This window comes from Arvicanthis niloticus, chromosome 18, assembly GCF_011762505.2.
Source record: "Arvicanthis niloticus isolate mArvNil1 chromosome 18, mArvNil1.pat.X, whole genome shotgun sequence".
NCBI classification, from domain to species: domain Eukaryota; kingdom Metazoa; phylum Chordata; class Mammalia; order Rodentia; family Muridae; genus Arvicanthis; species Arvicanthis niloticus.
This window is the reverse complement of record NC_047675.1, coordinates 18,584,865-18,604,577: the sequence shown is the minus strand read 5'-3', so window position 1 is coordinate 18,604,577 and position 19,713 is coordinate 18,584,865. Positions and strand designations below refer to the sequence as shown.

The 19,713-nt window shown below is 40.8% G+C and overlaps 1 protein-coding gene across 1 annotated transcript in view; it reads left to right on the top strand.

The window, feature by feature from the left end:
* Nucleotides 1-7,248, top strand: part of Rpgrip1l (RPGRIP1 like) — a 96,864-nt gene extending 89,616 nt beyond the window's left edge. The window contains exons 25-26 of the mRNA XM_034523082.2: nucleotides 2,375-2,508; nucleotides 4,349-7,248. Coding sequence (XP_034378973.1) covers nucleotides 2,375-2,508; nucleotides 4,349-4,461 — 247 coding nt within the window. The 3' untranslated portion in view covers nucleotides 4,462-7,248. The remainder of the gene's footprint in view (nucleotides 1-2,374; nucleotides 2,509-4,348) is intronic.
* Nucleotides 7,249-19,713: the final 12,465 nt, after the last annotated feature.

The window sequence follows — 19,713 nt, the reverse complement described above, 5'->3', positions numbered from 1 at the left end:
ATGCTAAAAGAGAAGATAACCATGGAAGACAATCTGAGAAAGTGACATTTAAGCTGATTTATGAAGGTTGAAGAGACTCAGTCAAGAGCCTGAGACATATGGTTCCAGGCTGAGAGAATACTAGGTAGAAAGATGACACAGAGGGCATTCTGGGATAGATAGGACTAGCAAGGCTGGACTCAGAAACAGAGACTTGCAGGACACAGCTGTGGAACCCATGAGATTTGCACACCCCAGGTGTGGGTCTGAGCCTCAGTTTTTAAATTCATCTAGAGGGCTTTCTTCCCTTTTGAGTTGGACTTTCTAGCTCTTTCATTGGTTTTCTTTGTTTATTTTAATGCTGGGAGTGGAAACCAGGTCCTTGCCTTTGTCCACATGAGGCAGGAGTTTTAACACTGATCTACACTTTAGATCTGTGAACTTCATTTGACCTCTCATTTTCCTCTCTTTAGAATGTAAAGCCAAGAATACTGTATTTTCATATTCCTAGCCCTTTTTGTAGAACTTAGAAGGATTTTTAAAAATTTTTCTCTCAGAATTCATGTACACTTTCAAGGAAGTTAATAGTCTGCCTTTATAAAATGATGCAGATATGATCTCAAAGCCTGAGATTAAAGTATATCATGTGCCAAGGTATCTAGCATTCCTGAAAACAGCCCTGGAGAGCCTCTTTTTCCCTGTGTGTCCTGCACCATAAGATACCATCCATGGGCATTCTCAGAAGGGTGGTGTGTTGTTCACACAATGTGGGCATGGTGGCTACATCTTTTAAGCTCTCCTGTCCAAACTGCATTAATTCTAGGACAACGCTTTTGTTGTTGTTTGTGAATGTTTTACTTACATGTCTGTATGTGCACCATGTGTGTGCTCTGCCTGCAGAGATCAGAAGAGGGCACGGGATCCCTGGAATTGGAGTTACAGACAGTTGTGAGCTGCCATGTGGGTGCTGGGACTGGAACCCAGGTCCTCTGCAAGAGCAGTCACCTCTCTGGTTCCAGAAGTCATTTGTGTGTAATTGAATAAAGGAATCAGATAATTTGGGAATCTGTTTAAACAGCACTTCTTCCCACACTTAGCCTACTGTGGCCGAGGCTCTGGCTCCTTACATCATTTCATCTGGCTTTCACGTGAGCCTGCCCTATTCTTAAGTGTAATTGTCCTCCATTGCACAGATAAGGAAACTGAGTAATGTCTTCAACACCACACAGCTATACAAGTACAGAAGCCAGAGTGTAAACTATGAATGCCCCAAGCACCAACCTGAACCCCTCTGTCTTTGCATCCTGGAAAATACTCAGACCACTTGTCAGTTTGGATCGTGTTCTGTGATTTCTGTGTGAACAAGTGGTAGCTTTCATTTTCACTTAAGAGATCTCTATTTTCTAATTTCTTCACATTTTATTCCTAGCTAAAGACCAGGGACTTATAAAGGAATGAAATGCTGGCCATTGCCTTCAACAAGTTGATTGGAGGCTTTGTCTTGTTCACCCATCAGCATTTGGACTTTGTTTATATTTTTCAAGGCATGATTTCTCAGGGGCTTCGATTTTTCTGTTTCTTGTTTTGTTTCTGATTTGGGATAGATATGTTTCACAGAGTTTAAAATGGTTAAGGTTTACAAACATCCATGGTTTAAGCTATGCTGCCAAGACATATCAAAAGAGTACTTAACTGTAAATTCCTGTCATTTGGTCAATCCAAGTGTGTTTGGCCTCAGCACAAGCCACTAATTCAAATCAGCTCCATCAGAGCCCTGCAATTATGTGTCTAAAAGTAAGGCAGAACTTGGATGCTGTGGTTGTCCATTAAAAGGTCGCTGAAGCAATGCGAATATCTGATACAGCCATTGGGTAGAGCTCAGCTTTTCGCTGTGGGCATTCAGACTGCTCCCCAGCAGGGCAACCTCTGCATTGTGTAAGACAACACATACAGTTTGGTAGATTGCTTGCTACCAGCCCGAGTTGTCTACTGCTGGGATTCAGGGAAGCACATCTTTCTGTCAAAAGTGCTAACTGTGTAACCTACTATGGCCTCTGTGCATGTCATCCTTTTAGTCTTAAAAAGTAGAAGTATCAAAATCTCAGATACGGTATAATGACATGGGCATTGGCTCCTCCCCTTTGCCTGGTCACTGTCATCCATTCTGGAGATAATTGCCATCCAGGTTTAAGAAGGAGATTGGTGCTCACTGGAAAGCTGGAGGAGCTCCAAGGTTCTAATCTGCTAAGATTTTTGCCTAATGCATTTTTTTTCTACTGGTATCACCATCTAACACATAGTTAAAAAAAAAAAAAAAAAAAAAAAAAAAAAAAAAAAAAGATGCGGCAACACCCTGCTCCATGGTAGTGATCTCCTCTGTCCTGTGCCCTCCTAGTGTGCGCTTCACCGTGGTCAGTGATCCTCCCGAGGATGAGCAGGACCTAGAGTGTGAAGACATTGGTGTTGCTCATGTTGACCTCGCTGACATATTTCAGAAAGGAAGAGACATCATTGAGCAAGATATTGATGGTATGCATCCAAGCATGGCTCTATCTGCACAGCTACCATCTGCCAAAGCCTAGGCTCTCTATTCAGACCTCTTTCTGCTGCCTGGGAGGGTCTGTTACACCTCTGCAGAAGGCTGTGTGGTTCAGGCTGACATCTGCTGCTGCTGAGAGCCTGTTCCTATATAATCCCTCTTTCTCTCCCTACCCTTCTGTGGTTGATAGAGAATTTTAAGTAATTTTGTTTCACAGGAATTAACTAATGCATTTCGTAGTGATGGGGGTAAGACACTTGGTGTTAAGCATGTTGTTCTCAACCATGGCAGCATCTTCTCAAGGCTTCTCTAGTTCAGGGCTGCAGCCAAAGGGTAGGTCTGTCCCCTCTGCTAACTCTAGGATTCTAACAGTTAGGGTCTTCCTAGATTTCTGCCTTGCTAGGTGTGAGTTAGAGAAGTGCCTCGTTTCTCCTTCTGTTCCTACATCACACATACAGAAGGAACTGTACTTTCTAAACCATATCCAAGAAAGGCCCTGGCCACGCACAGTCAGTTGAGAAGCTGATTCTGCTTCAAACTGGCTAAGTTAGCAGAACCCTCTCTGACATTTTGTGCTGGACTTGTTGATTTACCTGTCGAGGCCATAGTCAGATCACTTAATACGCACCTCCTAAGAAGCAGGAGTCTCCAATGCCATCACACCTATGTGGAGCTACCTATACTGGACACATGGCAGGATTCAGACAGGAAGTCCAGATCAAGCCAAATGATTGCCCAAGTTAAATCAAATAAATAACTAGGAGCATGTTTGGGCTATCCCTAAAGTACGCACATCTGACTTGATGGCAGCTAGTTACTCTTTGGCACAGAACAAAAGATGAGAGGATTAAAATGCTCATGTCACTTTAGTCAGGACTCCAGAACCAAGAGTCTGACAGGAAGCACCAAAATCAGTCTTTGTAGCCAGCTCTGCTTAGTGATCCACCTTTTCCTGTGTGCCCACAGGGATCACACTGTGCCAGCACCCACCTTTAAGAAGTCAGTCAAATGTCCAGCCACTGTTCCCTGTACATTCTAATACCTTGCTCTGTGCCATTTGCCAGTGTGAGTAGTTCCAAGAAAAGATGAAAGCTCAGGAGAATGAGCTGGATACCACTAGTCCACTACACTTCAGTGGCTCCCTTCTCCACCCAAGTGCCTACCAAGCTTTCTTTGAAGGTTTTCTCAAAAGGTTCATTGAAGTAACACACTGCTGGTAGCAGTAGTTGTAGTTCATCTATTGAGGAGGCTGAGGCTCCATCATTAAGCTTCAAAGAAATAACAAGAAACTACAAAACCCATAAACACTGTCAAACTCACAAACTTGGGCCTTTGATCCCTGACAAATATCTTTCCCTAGCTGATGGGGTCTGGGGAACTAGCCTTATGTTAGACCAGGCTGTGTTCCAAGAAGCCTCAAGATTTAAACAGTCTGTCTTCAGGACATCACTGATAGCCTCACTCAAGAAGTGAACCTCTGGCCCTCAGAGCTAACTCACAGATGTCTTAAGTTCTGTAGGTCTGCCATCTTGCTTTTCTAATTGCAGAGAACCCTATTTTAAATGAAATACACCTTAGGGATCTAGGTGACCAGTCCTAACACTGAGTGCATCATACCTTTGCAGTATTCCACAGTATGTTAGAAGAAACTTTGACCATGTGGGAATAGCCATAGCCTTTCACTTAGTAAGCTTCAAAATTACTTGTAAAATGTGTGTCCTCATACATGTGGCCTTCTCATAGAACTGTGTTCATCTCAAAGCTGTGTGAACTAGCCTAGCCAAGAAAACTACTGAACATCATTGACCTTTTTTGACTCCTTCTCCTCAGTCCTTGATGCCCGAACAGATGGCGGCACCATCGGCAAGCTGAAGGTGACCGTGGAAGCACTTCATGCCCTACGGTCTGTCTACGAGCAATACAGAAAGGACTTGGAGGCTTGAGAGAAACTGTTCCAGAGGCATCCTACTTCTAAGAAAATGCTCACATGAAAGCTCAAAGATGAGATTTTGAGTAATCACTCTGGTGTATGTAATCTATAATTCATGGGGAGCTGGGAGGGAGCGCCTGGGTGTAGGCTTGAATGTTCAAGTTTTGTATAGTTTTTGTGTTTGTTTATTTCTCTATTCACTCCTCCCCATGACTGCCACCCCTTAGGACGTTAGTGCTCCTAAGTGGGCTACCTTATCAATAATTTATAGCAACATGATAGCATGAAACATCTATTTGCATTTGCAACATTTTCTTATGAAGAACTGGGAGTAGTCTCCATTTTTATTTTTCATGAGTAAAAGCCTAAAATCTTAGGAAACCAATGAAAAAGAAATGCTTTGTATGTTATCCCTAATTGTCCCACTAAATGGAACGACTCTGATCAGCCTCATTAAGACTTTTATACTGTGAAGATTTTATTAGAAGCAATATATGAAAATTACTTGGATTAATGTGTTAATCTTCCTCTTTAAAATGCTAATATCTACTTTATGCACATTAAAGCTCAGTATGCATTTTCTTTGATGCATACAGTTTCTATCAATTAAATATAAAGAAGGAGACTTGGCACCAACTTAATAAATTACTCCCAGTTCTGTTTTGTTTTTTTCATAAACACTATAGTTGTTCCAGGTTATGTGGTATCAGTGTGTTTTTGATGCTGATGCCAGATCCAGAATTGTATTCATATAAAGATAGGTAGATAGATGGATGGGTGGATAGATAGATAGACAGACAGACAGACAGACAGACAGACACAGGAAATTTATACTTTACAAATTAAAGTTATTACATAGAAAAAAAACTATGGCTCAAATTCTAAAATGCTTAGATGTAAAAAGAGACCCTTTCATCATTTTTTTAAACTTACATCAAGCTTATACAATGCTGGGATGTATCTGGATATCCAGACCCTCAAAAAGCAGCTCCAAAAGTTAATTTCTAGCTTTTACACAGTCTTGCTGAAGGGTTTAATTGATATTTTTAATGGAGCTGTGAATCAGTGCTGCAAAGGAATTGTCTCTGGGGGTCTGAGATATAATGCATTTCATTTTTTAATTTACTTTTTTATTTGTCATTTTCTTCAAAGGATTTTTATAGGCTGTGGGTTTTCACTGTTTGCAAACAGGCTATTCCTTTTTAAGCATATGTAAAGTATTCAGGGAGATAAGTAATTTATTAAAATCTACCTAATTTGCCGTGCTATATTAAATCTCTGCTTCAGTGATCACAGACCATTTCATTTAGAGAATTAGGCATTCCCTCTTTGTGTGATTAAAGTCCTGGAAAATGAGTTCTTTGCTCCTATTTGTGAACATTCAAAGCCTGCTAATGGCAGGAAGATGGAACAGATTATGAGACAATTCATTACAGTTCAACAGGGGAAAAAGCAGCTATAATGCAAAAATGCAAGTATGAATATCAGTGTATAGCTGAACCATCTGTGCTCCAACAGCTTCAGTGATGACTCCTCCTTGGGAGGCTTTGAAATGACATCCCTACGATATTAATTTGTTGGCGCACTTTGTGGGACCAGTAGAATATGGTCTGACCACAGAACTCTATAAATTCTGTCTGTACCATTGGGCACCCCGTCCTCAGGCCTGCCATCTCTAAGAAGAATCTTGCTCTCATCAGACTCTGAAAATCTTCATAGAAGCTCATTCCTCTGGAACCTTCTAGTGACCACAAACATCTGCAGACAAAGCCTCTCCAGTTCTAGTAAACAACCACATGTTTGTTGTCACTTTAGCTGGCTCTGAGCTCATCTTCTTGGCCTCTCTTTCTAGCTTTCTTTGGCTTTGTGCAGCTACAGTGTCATTAAGGCCTATAATATTCCTTGTAGTAATTTAAAACAGCCAGATTATACCCTGGGATTAGCTGAGTGGTTTCTGAGACATTTATTGTGGTATGCTCCTAGGAGGCATGCATTATTGTTTTAAAATGTTATATCCAAAACTAAATAATGCTTTCTGCAGGGATGAAAACGGGGTGGTGCTGACTTCTTAGCATCTTAAGTGAAGACAGGGAAGTTATGTACAAGTGAGTCAGCTGTGTAGTGTTTATACCTCAGTAAGATCCTGGGCTATCTAAGCTTCTCTTACCTGTGTATTTACTAGCTTTGAATTTCTCAGCCTCAGGCTCCTGCAGATGTTCCCAGTACTGACTTCACATGTAATGGTGACTAACAGGTTCTAAAGAGAGAGATCATGTGAGTATCCTCACATGAAGTCCACTGGCATCTCTGTCTAGACGTGTGTTAGCCAGAGTTCATTGAAAAGTTCATTTCCATTGGTTTAAAGTGTTGTGCTGTCCTCTGTGAACCAGGCCTGCTCTGTTGAGGGTGGTTGGGGGCTACCACGCACAGACACAGCCCTGGGGAAAAACATGCAGCTCTCAATAACTGCACAGTACACTCAGCACTCTGGGAGCTGTGCTTTTAGTTTGGAAATATAAATAGAGATGTGATGTGGCGTGTGGGAGAGTGCATTATACATGGTTTTTTTTGCCTACTGTAGTAGAAATGTCAAATTCCTAGCCACTGTCATGAGAAGCAGTTGACAAAAATAAGTTTTATGGTTTACAATGTGGTTTACGTACAGAACATTTCTCTTCACTCTCGGTTTCAACATGTTTTCTGAATTATCATGGTTTGTTGCCATTTAACTTAAATTAGTTTTTTTTTTAAGAATAAATAGAGACTATGTTTAATCAAATAAAGAAAGGCCACATTGAAATTCTGCTGTTCCTGCCATTCATTTGTTACCACAAAACACAAATAATTTCTATGTGTCATGAAGAAGTGTGGGCTGAGACATGGTCATGTGACTTGGGAGGCTCTGCGTGCACCAATGTACCCACAACAAAACATAAATTATTTTAGTAATCTGCCATCAAGAGCTGTGACAATGAAAACCAGCTCTTACACATGTTCTAACAAGAATCTGATTAACATTTTTGTGGATATGGAAAATAACTTTTTTTAGTCAAACTGGCACTGTTGCTGAATTTAGAATGATTTCCTTATGTACAGAATTGCAAAATGTGAATCATGTCTGTGAACAAATATGAGAATAAAATGTGATCTTTGTGTGACACAAAACACCAAGGAAGAGGCTTTGGGTTGTGACATGATCCAGTGATTGACAGTGGAGGGATGACCCCAGCAGTAAAAGTGTACTTTAGTAAGTCACCCATGCCCAAAGGCCTCCAACTGCCTTAACAAAGAGAAGCTAAAGCCATGATTTATTATAGATTGGGCACCACACCTAATTAAATCCATGAGTAGGAGCAAGCAGCATTATATCCTTTTTGTTCCAAAACAAAACCGCCTCTAGGTCAACCAGAAAATATCAGAGTAATAAAAACAAACATTTTAAAGCTAAGCATACAGAATTAGAAAATATCCTCTTTCATCCTATAAGGGAGAATTTTTCACTTCTGTCCCAAAATGTTACCAGAGGATGGCACCTCGCAGTCCCACTTCTGGAAGACCACACTGCAGGTATGGTTCCTTTTGTCCTAACCAGTTTTTGTTTATTTTTCTTCCCATTCCTTTTTTTTCTTTTCAATTTATTTTTTTATTTTTATTTTTATTTTTTTACAGGATTTCACTAGCAGCCCCCGTTGGCCTGGGACTCACTGGTCCATAGACCAGGCTGTCCTCAAACTCACTGAACTCTGCCTGTCTCTGCCACCTGTGCACTGGGATTAAAGACAAAGGCAGGATTAAAGGAAAGACTAATGACATTCCAAATGCTCTGTGCTCTAGGGTGAAGTCGGGCACTGTCAGACAGAATGTGGCTTCCCCTCTTTTTGTCCCTTCACACTCTCCAGACAAGCACATTCTCATTACTATAACAGCCTCATTTCTCTGTTCACTAACCCATTTGTTTTTGTTGGATTTTAAGTATCTATTTTCAATCCTGTATATATGTTTGTTGTTGTGTGGGTGTGTGTATGTGAGCATGGGTGTCTGCAGAGGTCAGAAAAGGTTGTGAGATACACTGGAGCTGGAGTTACGGGACGTTGTGAGCTGATATGTGGGTTCTGGGAACCAAACTGAGACCTCGTAAGAGCAGCAAGTGTTGCTAACCACTGAGCCATCTTTCTGGCCCCTATTTTCTTTCTTTTTTAAATTAATACCTTATCTTTCTGTCACCCATTCTATTCATGCTCTGTTCAGTCAAACACTCCCATCTGCCTGCCTGCCTACTGATTGCTTGCCCAGCTGCTTCCGTGGCTTTCTAGACCACCTCAATAGACAGCTCGTACTGGCCAAGAGCTCAGTTACTTAGCCCCAGCTTCCTTGAACCTGTGAGCCGCCTGCCCAGTGCACCTCTCTTGAAAGCGAATGTACCTTTTTCACTCCTTCCTCTCTTTCTTTGCTTGGTATCCCCATTCTTTGGGTACCAGCATCTGTGGCAATTCCTGGGGCTTCTCCAAATGCTCCACTGTGCAAAGATTTGTCTCCATTTATTTTTTTTTTTAAGATGGCAATAGGAGGGGGTTGCTGTACAGATGGATCTGCCATTTCTGGCTTGAACTCAAGGCCTTCCTACCTCAATCTCCCAAGTAACTGGATGGCAGTGCATGCCAACATATTTGGCAAAGACCTGTCTTCATTCACATCACAGGGCACCGCATCCTTTCTGGAGCTGATTTTTGTACTTGAGCTTCAGGTCACAGGGGCAGACTCAAGCAGTTCTTTGGCAGCCCTGGTCAAGAAGCAAAGGGGATGTTTTATAAATGTCTAAGAAGGCATTTTTCCAAAATCAAGATTTTTGGTACAGATCTACTTTGGTGTAGGTTCACATGTTATAGCAAGAGAATTTTTTGGAAGAATGCTTGAGATAGCTATTCTCACATCCAAGATTGACTTCTCTCAAACCCAGACAAAGAAGAAAGAAGGTAACAAACCCCAGACAGACACACTGAGTCTGTACACATTAGGGCAGCTTAACTATTTTCCTATAAGACAATGAGAGTTGACAGTAGAAAACAAAAGACAAAGGCATTGTACTGTTTGAGGGAACAGTGGGCCATGGACGTGTGCACTCCAGTATGTGTGTACCAAGAAACTTAGCCTCAAAAATATAGCAAGCAACAGGTGGGAAAATGTTACAGCTGCATTAATTTTAGTCATAAGCTTTAACCCCCAGAGATGGCGGATCAGAGATGTTGAAAAGGCGTGTTTAGCATGATCATAAAGCTTAGACAGAGATAGAACACACATGGAACATTCAAAGGAAGATCAACAGCCTATTTCCATAAAGGAAATCTCAGTTTCCAAAGGCCTCAGATCTTGTAGCCTACAGTACTCTAAGCAAAAGGCAATGAAATTAGAAGCAGACAGCAAAAAAAGATAGCTAAGAGGCAATCCTTTCTAAACTCTAAAATGCATGTATTCATTTTCAGTCAAAAAAAAAAAAAAACCTTAGCATGTTATTGTTTGGGATTTTAATGGGACAAGAAATAGCCTACTCCTATAGCAGAGGGAGGAGAAGCGGAGCCTACAAATATGACTTTGTGCTTGAATGAGGGAAATAAGAAAATGTCAGCTCAAACCCCACCGCCAGCAAGACCTGGGTTGCACATACCAGGAGGTCTGATGGAATTCAAATGCTAGAAGAACACAAATGATGCCAGCAAAGGAGGGGGACCAGCCAACCTGAGAGGCAGACTATTGAGAGCAGGCGTGAGGCCTGCTGCTGTGGTTTGAGTCTAGAATGTCCCCAGATGCTCATGTCTTAAAAGTGTCGTCATCACCTGGGTTGCTACTGGAAGGTAGTGGAGCCTAGTAAGAAGAGGTTAAGTTACTGGGGGTGTGCTCTTAAGGAGGTATTGAGCTCTAGCCCCTCCTTTCTATTTGCCCTAGATGCCCACTCTGTCTGCCACATGCACATTGCTCTGATCTGCCTCATCACAGGCTGGAAATGACACAGCCAAGTGATCTCAGGCTAAAAACCTGAAGCTATGAATCAGAATTAATTTTACCTCAGATTTTTTTTTTTTCACAGCAGCAGTAAGCTAACCCATTTGGCAGAGTCAGATCATTAGACCTTGGACAAGAGAAAACACCATGGAGCGTTGCAGGAACAGATGCAGCACAAAGGAGGCCATTTTGGAAAGGGGAGAAATTCCTTGGAGATACGTACTGAAATAAAGGAGGGAACAGTAGAACCATGGCTCCCCAGGAAACACAATCAATAAAATTACATTGTCAATAAAAGGTGGACATTTATTGCAGGAACTAAACAGGCTGTGACAACAGAAGAGGGCATTGTTGAGCTAAGAAACTTGAGTTCTCCCAAACCCTTCTCTATCGGGAATTGCCTTAGTTTGCCCAAGAACATTCAAAATAAAGGTTCTAACAGAAAGGGAATTCTACACTCATCTTCCACAAAAACACAAGATGAGGACCAAACCTTCTCAGCAGCTGTCAGTTGGACATCAATAAGCTGAAGACAAGACAGAGCGACTGTTACCCCACCAACCAGTAGTCATCCACATCTGGGCATATTTGTTTGCTATGTTTTTTTAATGAGTAAAAAGTTTGAAAGAACACAAATACTAAATGCCTTTATGCTCATTATACATCAAAATACAGATGGTTAAAGTCTCCTGCTGCATACCACCCCTAACCAGACCTGCTTCCCACCCCACCCCACCCCCCCGCCAGTTCACCATTTGTATGTAAACACATACACATGCCCACAAGATATGTATAGAATTGTTTTGCTTTTTATTTACATAAGTGTCAGACTGCAGACATTGTTTATACAGTTTGCTTTTTTTTTTCCACATAATTTTGTAAACCATGTTTTTGAAGTCCACCCTTGTTTCCGGCATTTCAGTGCCAAAATAGAGGAGTCTGTGGTTTTAGAATGAACCCTCCGCACCAGGACAGTGTTCTACCCAGTGTTAGTGAATGTGACGGTCTGAACCTCTCTGCTGTTGAGACCATCTAGACATAATTTAAAGATGTCAAAATGTCATCTGGCTACCTGGGCTGTCAAACTACAGGTTCCAGCCTAATGGCAGCCTGGAGGACAAGTCTAGCACTGGGGCTAGTCTTCCCTCAGAGGCACCTGCCAGGTTGAACAGGAGCATGAAAGGTTACACAGTACCTTCGTAGGTCTCTGGGTCTTGAAGAGAAGAAGTTGGTATTGGACTATAGACCCAAGCCCTCCACATTTGAGTTGGGACTAAAAAACCTAAGACATCAAGACAATAGTGATGGAAAACAGACTGTCCAGTCTGGAGCTCTGTTTTCATTCTTCCTGTCACTTAATGGATTAAGATAGTCTCAGGTTGCTGGGACCACAGCCCATCACTGTCAGAAGCATAACTCTGGAAGCTACCTTCTACATCCTCAAATTACTACTTCAGCTTAAAGCCAGTGTTTGCAAAGCACACATTTAAAGCAACAATTCAAGAAGACAAAACCACGCAACAAGGCAATATCAGGTGAAGTTGTCACAGTCACTTCAAACAGCAGTCATCTAGGAACTTCCAAATAGTATCCAATATGATGTCATACTAAGAGACAACCTGAGATGTTTTGAGGAGTATTGGACATTATTTTAAGATCCAAGTGTAAATTCTGTAAGTGAAAATTGCACCTGAAATTAAGACTCGATTGGATAGTCTAATCAGATACCATTTAAAGAGATTTGGTGAACTGAAAAACAAAAGAATAATACCTTTTTGATACATGGAAAGAAAAATAGAGAAGGGAAGAGAAAGGACATCAGGTCATACAGGAATTTATAAGTCTGAAGAGATGGGAGAGAAAAGGAAACACAAAACCAGCTACCAAAAATTATGGTCAAGAATTTCCCATAATGAAAGAGGATAGATTTAGAAATGACTCATTGTAGGACCAGCAAGATATTCAGTGTATAAAGGCACTCATCCCAGGCCTGATGACCTGAATTAGATCTTAAACATCCATTTGAGTCTTGAAGGGAGGAAGTTGATATTAGAGATCCAAGTAAGTCTTCCACAATTTGAGTCCAGACTCTGAAATCATGAGGCTCACATAATTATGGCCTCTTTCCCATCAATCACAAGCTTTTTGTTAAGTTTACTAAAGAAATGTTCCTCTTCTTGTCCATTTTATGAAGTTGACTGCTACCAGGTCTGGGGATACAGGCATCTGGAGCTGTGAAGACAGAGTCATCTGGAGACCACCAGAGTGAAGCTTTCCAGGTCTAATATAGGCTGGAACCATTGTGACTGGGGGAGGAAGGCTCTTGAAGCAAAGTGTACACCCTCAGCAACACCAAGGACTACATGTTGACCTCAGCAGCAATGGCTGCATGTCTTTTACAGCTGGAGCATGAATACTCTCTAGAAAGTATTTAGAACACCTAGGTTGTCATAATCACAGGCAAACCAGTTGCAAAGAGAGAGATGAAGATGGTCCAGTTAACAGGTTCCCACTCAAGGCATCCAGCAGTAGGGAGGGTCTGGTGACTGTCATTGAAAGGGCCGTGTGTGGAACACCTCCCCGATACCACCAACAACAATTTAGCTTATTTGAAGAAAAAACTATAAACACTAAAGTTACTGTCGTTCACATGCTCAACAGTGTTTGACAGTGCTAAGCCCCTAGCTGAGGAGTCTCAGTATAAAGAGTAGTATGCTACATCTTTTAGATCTGCCTCTCAATCTTTACCTTAAACTATTCATGAGCATTAACATTCCAAGCAAACTCATGGCCACTGGGATCAAGATGCCTTGGAAGAGTACTTATTCCTTTCTCTGTTGTTCTGATGGACAACAGAGATGTATTCTTTGTAGGTCCTCAAAGGGTCTAGCAGTATCAAGCCACAGCACTCATAGAGATAATCAATTTAGAAACACAGCTGTACATTGGCTTCTCCATCCAATCCTCTTTATCCTCCCAGTCCCTCCCTCCTGACTCTGAGACTGTGTGTGCAGGTAAGCCTTGTTGAAGATCTGCCTAATTTCAGGAAAGCCAGGCTAAGAGGAAAGACCATCAGAAGTGGCCCTAGGAAGTAGAACACAGGAGTAGGACTTGTGTCACAAGTGAGATTTGGTCACTCACCAACCTGATGGGGAAAGAAAATTACATTATTAATGATAATTGATAATGAAATAAACTCATTTGGTAAATTCCTAACAGTGATTAACTGAAATAAATATGTGAGGAAATGAAGCATCACTTATCAGCTACACTTTGGGTTTATGCTATTCCTCTTGGGTTTTCAGCTGGTGGTGGTGCACGCCTTTAATCCCCAGCACTTGGGATGCAGAAGCAGGCAGATCTCTGAGTTTGAGGGCAGCCTGGCTACACAGAGAAACCCTGTCTCAAAAAAAAAAAAAAAACAAAATGAAAGAAAGAAAAAGAAAAGCTTTTCCAAGGATGGAAAATTGCAAAAGCAGACAGCAGCTTGACTCCAATGGAACATGCATTACAACATTCCTCCTGAATCAAGTTAAGAGTAAACAAATGCACAGGGCATGAAATCACAGACCAGGAATCTTAAAACTCAAGTGGAAGTTGAAAACCTTGGATTTCTAAGGTGGGGAATTGGTTTTAGGAAAGATTTTGAAGAAAAAATTAACTCGAAGTAAAGTTACAAGATACCTAAGGGGGGAAAATACAACTGCATGTAAACTGAAAAGGTAATTGGTAGAAGGAAAGAGACAAGAGACTGATGGGAAATAAAGTAGTGATCAGTGAAAAAACAGGCAGATGGACGGTAGGGAAAAGGATAACAAAAAACAGTGATTCCGAGCTAACATGAACACACTAATAAGACAGTGCCCCTGCAAGAAAGAGCTGCCCAGCAGGTAGGAAAATTGCTTCCAAATGTTCAGCTTTGAAAACCTGAGCAGTTATCCAAGTAAAACCACTCAAAATTACAGCAAAAGAAAACAATCCTCTAGTGTTCTAGACAGGAGGGGAAGCTTACAGGAAGAAAAGAAATCAGACAAACATGAGAGCTCTCCGGAGCAAAGATGCAAAGCAGCCAGTAGTGAAGAACCCTGTCACGAAGCTGAGTACACGCCAAGAGCTCCAACTCCACCAGCCGCCAAATATTGAGGGTCTAGGGAGGTGGCTTTCATTGCAGTGACATTAACATGACACAAAATCGGCTATGTGAAAGTGAACATGGTGGCATTAGTTCATTTGCAGTGTCATACAACCACCTCTTTCTACTTTGCAAACATTTCCATCACACCACAAGAAAATATTCATTTACTCCCTCATGCCTACTGCCAGTTTCAGGCTGACCTGTCTTTTTTTTTCTTTTCTTCTTTTCTTTCTTTCTTTCTTTCTTTCTTTCTTTCTTTCTTTCTTCCTTTGTTTCTATGAGTTTCCCTATTCTGGGTATTTTGTACAAATGAATCTTATATATCCGACTTCTTACATGTCTTCAGGGTCCATCCATGTGGTAGCATGTATCAGTACTGTATTATTGTTATGGCTTAGTAATATGCCATTGCATGAAGATACTGATGTTTTCATCCGTCAGTGGATGGGCATCGGAAACATCTGGGTGACTCTGCCTTTTGGATACTGTGAATAGTACTGCTATGAACGTCTAGGTGGAACTGTCATTTTTTTGGTTTCAACTCTTCGGGGTATATATCTAGAAATGGAGTTGCTCAGCGATGTGATGATTTTATGCCTACCTCAGTCTATTTTCCACAGCCTTGGAGCCGTTTCGTAGCACACTGCCAGCAGAGTGTAAGAGTCCTAGCGTCGAGTGTAAAGCAGTGTCTGCTGTGGTGTTATGTGCGTGTCTCTGGTAACAAATGGTGCTAAGCATCTTGTCATGTGCTTGTTTATAAAACAACTTAAACATTAAAAATGTGGGAATATTATAATAATGACACCCTCTCTGAGAATTTACTAGAGGACAGTCTTTGGCTAAATAATATGCAAGTGAAGAACCTTAAAGGAGACGTCAGGAACATTGACTATACAACCAAAGACGTTAAGCAAACCATAGCTGGCCATAAGAACAAGAGGAAATGTTAATTTCTGTGCTCCGAGGAAGTAGAAATAGCACTTTTTTTTTTTTTTTTTTTTGGTTACAGGAAGAAGAACAATACAAAAGTAGAATATATTCATTTTACCATAGATAATGAGTGAGTCGGTGATGTCATTCAAAGTAGGTAAAACACACAGGTGGGAAAGGGAAGAAAGGAAACCCATGTAAACAATTTAAGTCAGAAGAAAACAACCACCAAAACAAACCAGGAAGGTTTTCTGATCACCAAAAGTTTGCTTTAACAGCTACGGAAGCAGACACCAGAGAATGCAAAGGTGACAAACAGAACATCCGCAGTAAACATACGCAAACAACCAGACCGAGAACAAGCTTTCATTCAGAGTAATAAATTTAAATCATCTTAGCACACTTAAGAAACAAACTTTCAGAACTCACTTTGCAGAACTGAGCCCTTGGCTGAGAAGCGGCACCTCTAAAAGACAACCAATCAAAAGGCCAGCAAAGCACTGGGCATACGCACGTGGGCAGACGCACGTGACGGAAGAGGTGACCACAAGACAGACACCACCGATAAGAAGGGTGCCTAACAAATGCTCTCTGAGGCTAAGGGCCGTAATTCACAGCGAAGGTCACAGCAACAGACTCCATGAAGCATAAACACAGGGCAGAGAGGAGAGAAGCACAGGAACATACATTCATTAGAGAGGTGGCCAGGTCCTCTCTGCTCAAGACAAGGCAAACAGGGAGGAGGAGAAGAAGGAAGAAGACACAGAAAGGACAACAGCATCATAAACATTATAATCCTAAAGCAGATCTTATAAATACATATTGAACTTTTCAGCCTTATAAAACAGAAAGTGTCCTTTTTTCTAAGTGCTTGGGAACATTTATGGAAATTGGTCCTATATGAGGTCCAGGAAAAGTTGAATACGTTCTACCAAGAAGAAGAAAAAATTCAACAATACTGTCTTATCACGATTCAATAAAACTGGAAATACTTTTTTGAGGCGAGAATGTTTTTCCACGTGAACATTTTAAAATTATTGAACAGCTCACGGAGACAAAAGTGACCCTAAATAACCAAAGCAGGCCTACGCAGCAAGACCTAGCTGATCCCGTAATGCCTGATCGTGTCATACTACAGAGCTGTAAGGGCGTATCAGCACGGTCCTCACACAAAAAAGACAAGTGAACCAGCAGAATAAAACTGAGAGAGAAATAAATCCACGCAGCTATTGCCACATAATTATGACAACTTTTTAAAATGACAAACATTAGAAAAAGATCTCTTCAGCAAATGATGCCGGGAAATTGGATTTCCACATTAAGAGGATAGACGGATCTCTTTCTCTCACCAGAGCAAACGTGGAAGTGTAAGACCTGGAACTGGAAGACTGCAAGAGAAAACCAGACAAAACTCTTAAAGATGTAGGCAAGGAGCTTCCGTCAAAAAAAAAAAAAAAAAAAAAAAAAAAAAAGGCTCCTCTGTAGCACAGGAGGCAGTCAGGAGAGGAAACAGCAGCCTACAGATAGAAACAGGTTTGTTGACCATACATCTGACAGGGATTACTGTCTAGAAAGTGTAAGGGGTGCCAACAGTTAAATCCCCAAAGAAGACGTCATCTCCTCAATAAATAGGCAAATGAATTGAGCACATAGTTCTAAAAAAAAAAAAAAAAAAGGAAAAATACAAAAGGCAGTAACTATTTGGAAATTCTCAAAATTCTTAGTCATCGAGGAAATGCAAAATAAAGCTTGGTTGAGATTTCACACACCCAAGTCAAAATGGCCATCATCAAGAAAAGAACAAATGGCCGGGCAGTGGTGGCGCACGCCTTTAATCCCAGCACTTGGGAGACAGAGGCAGGCAGATTTCTCAGTTCGAGGCCAGCCTGGTCTACAGAGTGAGTTCCAGGACAGCCAGGGCTATACAGAGAAATCCTGTCTCGAAAAGAAAAAGAAAGAAAGAAAGAAAGAAAGAAAGAAAGAAAGAAAGAAAGAAAGAAAGAAAGAACAAATCTGCAAAAATGTGGAGAAAAGGAACCCTCTACAACAGTCAGGGAATGTAAACTGGTTGAGCCATTCTGAAAATACTATATATATATATATATATATATATATATATATATATATATATATATATATGTATATGTATATATGTGTGTGTGCATAGTTATAAATATATTTTATTTAAATATTTATAACATAATAAAATGTATAATATATTATAAAATTTTATATATATATATATATATATATATATATATATATATCACTGCATAGACTTAGAATACTCTAAGACAGCACACTGCAGACACAGTTGCATGTTCAGGTTTACTGATGCAATACTCAATACAACCAAGAAGGAACCAGCTTCAATAGCTATGCACAGATGACTGGATAAAGAAAATACGGTGGGGCTTGAGAGAACCTTATTGTTTAAGAGCACTAACTGCTCTTCCAGGGAATCAACTGAGGTTTGATTCACAGCACCCACACGGTGGCTTACAACTGTAATTCCAGATCCAAGGATCTGAGAGTCACCAGGCAAGTACATGGTATACAGAAAGCATGCAGGCTCTCTGAAGCTTACTCTTGCTGTAATCAAACCCCATAACTAAAAGCAACGTGAGGAGGAGGGGGTTTATTTGGCTTATATATCTTGAATCACAGTCCACTGAGAGAAGTCACAGCAGGAATTCTAAGAGAGCAGAAACCTGCAGGCAGGAGCTGGTGCACAATCACTAATTTAGAAACTGCCCTCCATACAGGCTGCCTACGGCCCAGTTAGAGCCTCCGCTGAGGTCCCTTCCTTGCAGAAGACTCTGGCTTGTGTTCATATACAACTAGCCAGCAGCACACAGGTGAAATTCCTAAAGACATAAAATTAATCTTTGTTTTAGACAATATAGTATATTTCCACACGATGAAATTTTATTCAGCCATAAAGAAAAATGAAATCATGTCATTTGCAGGACAGTAAGTAGAATTGTTGGAAACCATCATGTAAACAAAGTAAGCCAGACTCAGAAAGACAAATACTGTGTGTTTCCTCTCTCAGAGTAAAATCCAGTGGTTGGTGTGTGTGTGTGTGTATGTGTGTATTTGTGTGTGTATGTGTGTGTATGTGTGTGTATGTGTGTGTATGTGTGTGTATGTGTATTTGTGTGTGTATGTGTGTATATGTGTGTGTCTGTGTGTGTGTGTGTGTGTGTGTGTGTATGCACGTGTGATCTGTCCTTCAGACGTGTTGTTGGTGCTCACACTCTGCCAGGTTCTTCTCATTTTCTCCCTGGGCCTTTTCTGTACCTGTTACTAATGTGAGCAGGAATTTTGCTTGCAGTTTATTTTCAAATCAGTCAACAATATTTTTTTTTTAATTATCAACCATCTCTTCTAAGTGGACACATAAATGAAAATTTCACCATTTTTTAAGGAACGGTTTTGCAAGTGCTACGTATCAGAATCTTAAAGGTACAAGTAAAGCAAAGGCCTGAAGGAAAGGCCGTGTCACATATTCATAAGCACCAGACTGAATGTGCAGCATGAATCAAGCCTGACTCTAATTTCAAACGCCAGTAAGTGAAGAAAACGTAAATATAGTAAGTGGGAGGAGAATAAAAACAGAAATTAATTGGATTAAAACTCAAAGTTTACTGATAACTAAGAAGGTAATTCTTTGAAACAGTTCTCTAGACAGATCTAATCATTACAAGAAGACGACGTGGGTACAAATTAAGCATGTCAGTCAGAGATTAACCAGTGACAGAGGCATCCTGAGCTAGCAGGTGTCGGTGCAAATGCTTAATTTTCTAGAAAATCCCCTTATCAAAATCATCCTAGTAGCGATGAAAAGTTTAAAAGATCAATTTTCATACAAGACAAAACTTACTATCAACCTTTTTTTTTTTTTTTTTATAAAGGAAGCAACTTTGTTTTACTGGGTATTCTAAAGAGCCCTTCAAAATCTAGATAATTTCAGTGTGCTTCAAAGTGTGGCAGAAAGGGGAGGAAAACGTACTTCAATAACCACTGAGTGGTGCAAATACATTTTAGAATTGTAAAGGAGATAGTTAATAGTGATAGCTGTCTTGTTGGGACCACCAAGTAGATGAGCCCCTAGGACGTCTGCTAAGGACTGGGTTAGGTTAGCTTCTGGCCATCCATGCCTGTGAGGGATTGCTTTGATGGAGAAGACCGACCTGGTGT